Below are 10,196 nucleotides of genomic sequence, written 5' to 3'. Positions count from 1 at the left end.
ACAGCAAGAGTTAGTACATATGTGTAAAAAAATAATAATAATAAGGGGAAATGAAAATCGGCCAGGGAAAAGAAGAGTACCTCGGCGTTCGGATCGATGTTGGCTGGATCCAGGAGGTTGCAGTATATCGATGCAGAAGTGCAGAACAGGTACTGTTTCCATTCGGCCCACCATAGCTTGAATTGCTGAACGGCGAAAGAGGCTACTATCCATTCATTCAGGTCTATGGTACTGGAGTCTGGAATCCGATCTCGCAGCCGATTATAGTCAAGACCCTTGGTGAGTTCATCTCTGAACTTTGCTCAGCCGGCGAAGTATGCATAAATCGGCAATTGACCCATGCCGAATTGCCGTGCTGCGACAGAGGGGTTGTAGAACTCATAAGTAGGAGCATCCTTCCCCGAGAAGAAGTTTGCTGGTAAGATTCCCGGTTTGATTAATTCGTCTGTGAGGTTTTCATCGAATCGGCCAGTAGTTGAGTCAAAACAAGAAGGGAGCTCAAAGAATGGGTTATCCCTCCAATAAGGGAACCAGCTGGTTGCGTCTTCGCTGAAGCCATTATAAAAACACCTGAAGTATTCGGCCACCTTGGTAGCAGAGTACGAGCAACCAGAAAAGGCTGATGCCGCTTCGTCGAAAGATGTACATCGGCATCGGACAGTGGGGTTCTCTGCCGATTCGATGTTGGGGAATGTCATGTGCTCCACTCGCTGCTGAGAAATCTTGCTCATGTACAGGTTAAGCCATAAGTTGATAAACCACCAGGGCCCACCGGGGTTTCCAATCGGCTCCCCTTGGGATAATTTAACGTCGATTTGGTGGAGCATGTGATAGGCTGCCCCCAGTAGGTGCTTTCCAAGGGGAACAGAGGCCCCTGTCGATAATGCCTCGGCCAGAGCCTGTGTGTTGGTGGATGGACCTGCTGCTCTCCCACAGAAGAAATGTTTCTCTAGCCACATCATCAGGAAAGCCGTGTGCTCTCTGTTCACGACTGATCCGACCCTCCTATTGCATCTAATGAATCCCTTCCATCCGCCGATTCTCTTTGTGTCCAGCCGATGAGATGTCGTGGCCAAAAGGTGAAAAGGGGTATCCGGGGAGGAGATGTCAAGGCCGGTTAACATAACCACAGTGGCCAAAGTGGGAGTCATAGGTCCGTGTCCGAAGAGGAATGCATTGAGAGCATCGGACCAGAAGTAAGAGGCTGCTATCACTAATGGCTCGTTCCTTTCCATTTGGGACAAAGACAGATCGATGCACTGGCCGATTTTGCGCTCATCCCATTGGACCCTCTTAGAGGCGGCTATCCGCTGGTACCATTCTCTCCAACCGGGGGTTTCATTCAGCCATGATCTGAAGGTACCCGACCAATGATCTAGGTCCATAGTTGATTGCTTAAAAGGGATCCTATGGGTTTCCAAATTGATTAAGTCGGTTGGATCTGGGTTTCCCATGGGACCAAGGCAGATAAGGCCGGGAGTTTCTGTAAGGCGAATGGTAATCTGATGCCTAACCACCTAAAGAAGGAAAAAGGGGGTGCGGAAGTAAGAATAGATCTAAAGTAAATGCATTACTGATAAGGAAAGTTTCGGTAATGACCTCCGGGATGAAGCTCATCGTAGTCGGTGGGATCGTCGGTGGAGCTGCAGATGATGAAGCTGCCAATGGGATTTCGGTTGAAGCCCCAGCTCCCGCTGATGGAGTTCCTTCTCCCGTTGATGGAGCCGCTGCCGTTGCCGCTGGAACTTCCGCCGGTGGGGCCATCTCCGGAGCTTCGGGCGTTGGTGAAGTGCCTGAAGGTGCCGCCATTGGAGAAGTAGGGAGAAATGAGGATGGAAAGAGACGTCAGGGAAAAAGCTGGAAGCTGAGGAAGGCGCCGGAGGAAGAAGAAGGCTTGTACGCTAAAGAAGGAAGACATGAGCTCATAAGGGGAGTACGGGACGAGCTGATATTTAAAGGTGGTCTGAGAAGGGGTAAAAGCGGAATTTTTACCGCGTCGGCGTTTCGATTTTTTCGGGAGGAGTGGTTGTCGTGGGCGCCTGTTTCGAAAAGATTGCAATCATCAGGCTGGAGACCGCGAAACGGAAGGATATTTTCAATGCGTTTGTTTCGGAAGGGAAGTTGAAAAGAATTTCGAAGTAAAGACTATGTTTTACTCCGAAACTGGGGGGCATGTGTTGACGCCAGATTTTGACACGTGTAAAATCGGCGTTAGGGAAGGAAGAAATCAGAAGATGCGGCGAGACACAGGGGTGACGGTTGGAAATCGGCCGATTGGTGCTACAGTCGAGGATCGGCCGATTGACCTTTGGAGTTCCGCTTCGCCCGACCCCTGAGTCCTGGGATCGGATGTGCCAGACCCTCCGAGGGAGGATCTCCGCCTCGCCCGACCCCGAGTCCTGGGATCGGATGCACCCGACCCTCCAAGGGAGGATCTCCGCCTTGCCCGACCTTAGGTCCCAGGGTCGGAGTAGTCAGAGCCCCCGACATGTGGGCCCTAATCGACTGTCCCTTGCCGATGGAGTGAGTAGAAATCGGCCGATTAGGAGGCTGGAGCGATTGGGCCGGTGTGGGCTTAAAGAGGATTATGAAGATGAAGAGGGAATCAGCCCATAAAGAGCGCGATAATCGACCTAGTACGAGTTGTACTTGTAAATATTCATTTTTTGTTTAAAATTAGAGATAGAGTTCTAGTCGGATAAGAAGTCGTTTGTAACAGGCTATAAATAGCCACCCTTGTAGATCTGTAATCATCATCAAATCAGTACAACAAACTACTATTTCCTCGTACTTACTTTCAAGCCGGCGACTTCGCCAATACTTTTCTTCTTTCTCACGAGTTCGTACGGGTTGGCGGGGCTGCATCAACTTGATCTCCGGCCAATCTTGTAAGTTCTGCTTATCGAATAGTTTCTAAGCTTTAACTTCAGACGCATCGCTGTTGTTTCATTTAGATTTATTCACCAGTTATCGATATTCACTAGAATTCTAGGTTTTACCTGTTGTTCTAGTTTTATCACCAGTTATCCAGCTAGGAATTGGAACCTTCGGCTTTCCTGTACTTTGTTATTTAATCTATTCATTTTACGCGTAGCCAATTAGATCTGTTCCTAGTGTTGCTACTGTAGCGTTGTTTAGATTACTCCAGCAGTCTTCTTTATTAACGTTGCTCGGTAATCAACTGCATTATAGCCGATTTCTTTATTACAGCAAATCGGCTGGTTCGCTGATAAGCTATCTCGAGATCGGAACCTTAGCCGATCGCAACCTCTGGGATCTGACACGTTTCTTTCCTTGCCAATCAACAGGTCAGATTGGCTGGCACGCCGCGCGAACCGCACCAGGGCGATCACCCGAACAGGAGTTAAGTAGATTCTCCCGAATCGTGTGTCCGATGCTGGGAATTCGATCAGCCGATTTCTAGCACCAACAGTAGTACTCCAAAATACCCCGGAAAAAATCAGAGGTTGGGACAGAAAATCCACGCTCAACAAAGCGAGCAAAAATTACTGTCTCTTGGGGATGCATCTCAAACATCCAAGGATTGCCATATGATGACCTCCAGCCCACGATCGCCTTCTCTTTCAGCAGTTTGGCCTCGACCAGCTCCTGAATCTCCGCATCTTTCATCATCGACCTCTTCCAGGCCATGGCTTGATTGGGCAGTGCGGTCTGGTTAGTCTCTCCACACTTCGGTGGCGGCAATTGGGGCTCCTTCCCTTTCTTGGAATCCTTCCAAGATTTCTTCGGTGGCGGCAGTTGGGGCTCCTTCCCCTTGCTGGAACCCTTCCGGGAACCCTTAACGTCCTTAGCACGACCTTCTTCCCCATCCTGGTCTTCACAAGCCTCTTCACGCGCATACGCTCGGGGGCTAAGCGAGGGGAGGCGGCGTTGACGACCTAAGGTCGGTGTGTGGCGGCGCTTGAGGAAAAGTTAGGGTTTTTTTAGCAAGAAGATAACAGATGCAAATGACTGCGTGATTAGGAAGGGGGTAACTTTCCCATCCTTTATAACCATGCGGAGTCACCAGAAGTAAAAAGACCAATGTTTTCGCATAATGGCGATAATTTCGGACTTATCAACCCGATACAAGAATATTCCCTATCCAACATAAGCTGAAGGGCCACAGTAACAGTTGAATGACCCTTATACCTCCTCAAACTAGTCGTGTAACGGCTCGTGGGTTGCATATACCATGCCTGTCGAACAAAATTTTCTTTTTTCTTCAAGATCAAGACAAAGATAGAATAAATGCAGATTGACCCTCAACCTGATTCTTTGATTCAACCTAAGGCTCGGGGGCTACTCCATATGAAGTGCGATTTTCATCGCACTTCCATATAAAGATTTGAAGATAGACATTCCAAAAATAGTGTCAGATGAGGCTAGAGTATCTTCTAGCCGCATGACAGTACTCAAGTACTCAAAAACTCAGTCACGACAAAAGTACTCGAAGAACACCAGAAACTAGTCGAACAACGTCTGCAAAAGTACTCGAGACTGTTACATTTGACTAAAAAGTACTTGGAGGCTTGTCGGGTATACATCTATGGACCCACCAGAAGGGTTGTACGGATCCACATCTGGAGAAGTACACCGAGGCGTATCAGACATGGAGACTACGGTGCAGGACGACGTAGTCTACATGGAGTCCAAGAGGCTAGTCGAAGACAAGGAAACTACTCTTCCTAGTTGGAGTAGAACTCTGTAGTCGAATCCGACTAGTACTCTTATAAAGCAAACCGCCCTGTAACCCTGCTCCCCCGATATATAAGGGCGGGCAGGAGCCCGCTCAAAACAAGTACAATCCAATACAAGCATACAACATATAGGATGTAGGGTATTACGCGATCTAGTGGCCCGAACCTATCTAAATCGTGTACCTGTGTCACCATCGAGCTCCTGATTTCAGCGATACCCACCAACCAAAACTCTAACTCAGGTACTCCTTTGGTAGGTTGCCGGGTTAAAACACCGATAGTATCCTCGCCCTCTAGACCTAGGGCAATGTAGGAGGAGATGGTTGTTTATGCTTATTCTATTGGTGGGGTAAGATATTACAAATAAGTTCATAGGCATTACAATGATACCCGTGTATATCTAAATCGAGCCCCTGGACCTCTCCTCTAACTAGGCCTCTTTTATACACGAAGAGGTCCCTATACCCCCAAAGGGCACATCCCCAACAATTATAGGCGTCATAAATTTTGACCAAAAATTGGTCAAATTACATGCATATTTCGTGCATAGAGTTTATATCAATAGGCTCTTATTTCACAAATCTATTAATGTGACGTTGATTTAGTAGAAATTGATGATATATTGTAGAAGAAACCGATGGTCAAACTACAAGTCAACTCCGGATGCAGATATTATCAAATGTGTATTTGTAAAGTGCGACTCCTAGCTAAAAACAGAACATTGATCAGTCTATTGCGCTGCTTATATTTTTTTTTCACGGAGCACGTATCAGCTCAGATCAAGGTACTTACAAATCAACTCCAGATGCAAATAGTATCAAGTGTGCACATGAGCAGACAGATGGGTTGCTAATCAATTGAACTAGCTAGCATCTGCTTGCATTGCTAGTTACAATAGTTAGTATTTACATTGCAGCAAAAAAATATCTTCAAAGTGACAAATGGCCCATGCCAGTCCGGAAGAGTATATATGATGCATCCTTGGATTGCATAGCTAAAATAACAAATGCAATCCACCATGACCTATCTTGTCTTAGAGTGTTCTGAGACAAAGCCATATTAGCAGCACCTCCAGAGTTGTCGAACCATGGATCAGTGTTCGGCCAACATGCAATTGGCTTGTTCCAGAGTTGCGGGAGTTCTTCATGTTTGCAGATAGATTGCTGTACCAATCAAAAGGATCCATAAAGTAATGACCACCCATGCGCTCTTCTTCCATTCACTTGGCCGTCGCAAGAAGGAGAAGTCTCCAAAGATGTTTGGAGAAGGTTGAACTTGGTTGCTAGCAGCACTCATCATTCTTTTCTTGTCCTCTTGTTCCTTGATTTTGTCGCTCCATGTTCCGGCATACCTGATTCGCATAATAGCACGCAGCATGTTATGAATGAGAAGTTGTGGATCGATGTCCATTGTTTGAAATGAAACCATGGGATAGGAAAGCAGTACCACGCAAAAACTGCAAAAGTCTCCATGGAGGAGGATGATTGCAACTGTTTATTATGGTGGTATCTCAGGTTTAAGAATTTAGATAAGGGGTGGGAAAAAGTTTATTGGTTCTTGAACGTATAGTAGCTAAAGAATGATGTCAACCAAGATAAACAGGTAGCTATCTCTTCTCAAAGATGGGTCTCAAACATTATTCCATAGCCACATGCAGGTTAAGAGAAACAATGCAACAAAAACTACCCATTAGTTACAATTGCAGGTGGGTTCACCATGCAGCCTTCAGTTAAAAAGAGAATCATATAGGAATGAACACCATAGCAAGCAGATAGCAAGCACTATACACTTGAAAATATACAGCTGAATATGCATAATTCAATGAAAAAGGTATTTGCAGACTAGACATGATTACGACTTCAGATCTATCTGAACTCTTGCAATCTACAAAGTTGTTTTACGCAAGGTGAACATAAAACAAAGACGTTTCAGTTTGTAACTTCGACATTTTGATACTTAGGCGCCAACGAACTGAAAATCAATGCCCACGTATACACAGAGTAATCTGCATAGCTGAATGACATAGAGAGAAAGTAGAATAGTGTCAGATAGATAACTAACCAATCCCAGCTGCTCCCAATTTGTGGTATTGTGACCACCTCGTCATTTGATATCTTCAACTTGGGTGCCTCTAAAATGTATCTGAGTTCAGCGGCCTGCCGCCTGATATTGATCATGGGGTGGCTACTTTCCAATTCTTTGTACAATGCAATGCAATCCTTGTGCCTCCTATTGGCCTCGTATGCCATTGCAAGCCAAATTTGGATCTGGAAAAGAATAATTTGAGTAAGAATTAGATATATACTATATCTATATCACAGAGATGTCTACATAATCTTAGCCATATAGTTACAAGCATGATCAAGAGTTTTGTCAAAACTAATTAGATATTTCAGGTTACATGTCCCTGCTGCTATATCATCACTTAGCCAAGTATGTGTAGATTAATTCCAATGCCATGCACACTATAAATGATGATTGCAAAAAATTTTTTGAGAAAAGCTGGTCCATGGTAGGTTAGGATACACCGATACAGCCAAAGATTGTGGCAGCATGCTGACAACCACATATAGATAATGGTACGCACTCCAGTCGGCAAACATACTTAGCCACTGAAACATCAAAATGCCAGAAACTGTAACTAGAATGCCAGAAACTGGTTCATCCAAAAAAATGCCAGAAACTTGGTAAATTCGTTGGTTTGTGGGATTCTGACATGTTCGGGGTTCATGAACCTTTATTCACATAACGTTTCATAGAAAGTTACTTCCACTTTGTACTTGGCTCTAGTTATTTTCTTTTACCTAACATGAGAGTCTGTTGAATTTTGTCTCAATTTACCAAAAATGATCATTCAGCATGCTTAGCAAGCTGACACCAAGATACATAGGAATATATGATGCAAACATGTACTGCTACAACAGCCAACATTCTTGGTCACAAGTCACTAGCAGCACTGATACGCTATATCTTGACTCCATGTTCTTTCCTGTTCAACTCACTCAAGATAAACATTTGGTATGCAGTGAGAAGCCTAAACATACACAGACCTCAAAAACCGATACACATACACTAGTTATGGGTGACGATACATTACCTCGCCACCTAGGAGAGAGGAGGGACGTATGATAGTGAGTGCAGCCTCCAAGAATTCAATTGAACGGCCATACATTCCCCTCCCGTATGCCTTTTGCCCCAATTCAAACATTTGCTTGGCCGTTGCCCTCCTTTCTGCCTGCTCTTGTGCCACCTGCAAATTGGAGTCCACGCAAAAAAAAATGATTTCTACCCCCATGTTCTAGCATGCGTGCTCTTTGTGTGTGTGTGTGTGTGTGTGTGTGTGTGTGTGTGGCATGTGTAGTTACTAGTGATCAGTATAGTGACAATTGAGTGGCTGGAGCTATAGCTGTAGGAAGGTGAGCTCTGATAAGCAGTAAGGTTAAGAGCAAGACCTTCTGGAGCTCGCGGCGGACGCGCTCGCGCTTCTCCTCCTCCGACTCCTCGGTGGCCTCGGCGGCGGCCTGGCTCTGCAGCTGCTCGGCGGTGCGCTCCAGCTCCTCCATCTCCTCAGCCTCCTTCAGCCGCCGGTTCAGCTCCGCCTCCGACTCCCTCTGCGCCTCGTCCTCCGACAGCTCCCCGGGCTCGTCCCCGCCGCCCGCGGCGGAGGCCGCGAACCTCGCCACGTGGCCGCGGCGGCCGCGGTTCCGCGAGACGCAAGCGGCCGCGCCGAGCCGCGGGCGCGGGGCCCAGCCGCGGAGGTAGAGGCGCGTCCCAGACCGGCGGTGGATGGCGAGGTGGGTCCCCAGGCCGGCGGCGTCGCCGAGGAGGAGCCCGGCGCCCATCGCCGGCGAAGGAAGGAGGGGAAGGGAGGAAAGTGGAAGGAAAAAATTTCCACCACCTGTTTTCTGCGCCCGTTAAATAGCTTCGGAATGGGAACCTCCGGCGCGGCAGAGCGTATGACACGTGGGGCCAGCGGCTGGAGATATTTTTCCCGCGGGGGTGGCAGTCGAGGAAAGAAATGGCGCGGGTGTGGTAACGTGGGGATTGGTGGCGGTGGTGACGTTTTCGCCGGGTGTGGCCGTCTCCGACCAGTCGCTGCGGCCGAGCGAGCAGTGGCCACCGTGGCGGATTAGATTAGGAGGTGCTTAGATACGAGGTGTTAAATTTTAACATAGTATCACATCGGATGTTCGGATGCTAATTAGAATAGTTAAATATAAGCTAATTATAAAATTAATTGTAGAACCATGTGCTAATTCGCGAGACGAATTTATTAAGCCTAATTAGTCCATCATTAGCAAATGGTTACTGTAGCACCACATTATCAAATCATGGACTAATTAGGTTTAATAGATTCGTCTCGCGAATTACACTCCATCTGTGCAATTAGTTTTGTAATTAGCCTATATTTAATACTCCTAATTAGCATCCAAACATCCGATGTGACGGGTGTTAAATTTTAACACCCTATGGCCAAACAGCCCAAGCCCAGCTGCTTGCCTGCTCTGACTATGACGCGTGGAGAATTACTTGAGAATCAAGCTCATGGTTTCTCAATATGGCACGACTTTTAGCACATATCACATCGGATGTTTAGATACTAATTAGGAGTATTAAATATAGGCTAATTACAAAACTAATTGCACAGATGGAGTCTAATTCGCGAGACGAATCTATTAAGCCTAATTATAGATTCGTCTCGCGAATTAGCACAGGATTATGCAATTAGTTTTATAATTAGCTTATGTTTAGTCCTCCTAATTAGCATTCGAATATTCAATATGACACTGCTAAAGTTTAGCACTTCAGTACAAACACCCCCTGGAAGAACGAAGAGCGTGCCGGGCCATCCCAAACGGGAAATGGCCATCGTAACGGTCGGGCCTAATCCGGCCATCCGGGCCTTTTCAGACCGGTAGTATAGTTCTCGTACCGTCTCTTCCAAGTTCCAACAGCACAAAGGTCTCGTTTCGCCGGTTGATTTTTCGTCGGCCCTACGAACGATAGGTGCGCGGCCAACGGAGCAGTAGCCCACTAGCCCGTGCGTATGCGAAGGAAAAGGAACCTTCTGTTCCCTTTGGGCGTCATCACCGACGTGCAGTACGCCGGCATCCCGGACGGCCGGCTCCATCCACGGCGTCCCGCACAGCATCAGCGTCCTACAGCGGGCCGTCGCCAAGTGGAACGCGCAGAAGAGCGGCGTCAAGTTCCCCATCAACCTCGGCGACATCGGGCCTGTTCGCTTCAGCTTATAAGCCGGCTGAAAAGCTAAAACGGCTGATTTGTTCTGAGAGGAAAATACTATTTGATGGCTGATAAGCCGACTGAATAAGCTGAAGCGAACAGGTCGATCGTCAACGGCGGGAACGTACTGCCCCAGGGACAAGTCGCTCTGGGCAGTGCAGAGGGTCATCGACGAGTTCGACAACTTCCACCGGCGGTTCGTGAAGTACAACGGCGCACGCCATCGGCGAGGAGCAGCTGTGCTGGCTCGAC

At 47.2% G+C, this 10,196-nt stretch overlaps 1 protein-coding gene across 1 annotated transcript; it reads right to left on the bottom strand.

Annotated features, from left to right (window-relative positions):
• Positions 1 to 5,421: 5,421 nt before the first annotated feature.
• Positions 5,422 to 8,557, bottom strand: LOC117845661 (uncharacterized). The gene is made up of 4 exons (XM_034726724.2): positions 8,153 to 8,557; positions 7,798 to 7,950; positions 6,762 to 6,967; positions 5,422 to 6,051 (listed from the first exon to the last, which is right to left on the bottom strand). The coding sequence occupies exons 1-4, from the start codon at positions 8,540 to 8,542 to the stop codon at positions 5,844 to 5,846; spliced, it is 957 nt and encodes a 318-aa protein (XP_034582615.1). The 5' UTR covers positions 8,543 to 8,557; the 3' UTR covers positions 5,422 to 5,843.
• Between the last annotated feature and the right edge of the window lie 1,639 nt (positions 8,558 to 10,196).

Source organism: Setaria viridis, chromosome 2, assembly GCF_005286985.2.
Source record: "Setaria viridis chromosome 2, Setaria_viridis_v4.0, whole genome shotgun sequence".
Lineage (NCBI taxonomy): Eukaryota > Viridiplantae > Streptophyta > Magnoliopsida > Poales > Poaceae > Setaria > Setaria viridis.
The sequence above is the reverse complement of the archived record's forward strand: the minus strand, read 5'-3'. Positions and strand labels throughout refer to the sequence as shown.

What these genes read in the sequence shown, in the direction of transcription:
- LOC117845661 (XM_034726724.2), bottom strand. Translation starts at nt 8,542, where the DNA reads ATGGGCGCCGGGCTCCTCCTCGGCGACGCCGCCGGCCTGGGGACCCAC. An exon ending in CCTCTCTCCTAGGTGGCGAG is followed by an intron (nt 6,968 to 7,797) that starts GTAATGTATCGT and finishes ATTCTTTTCCAG; the next exon opens with ATCCAAATTTGGCTTGCAAT. An exon ending in ATTGGGAGCAGCTGGGATTG is followed by an intron (nt 6,052 to 6,761) that starts GTTAGTTATCTA and finishes TATGCGAATCAG; the next exon opens with GTATGCCGGAACATGGAGCG.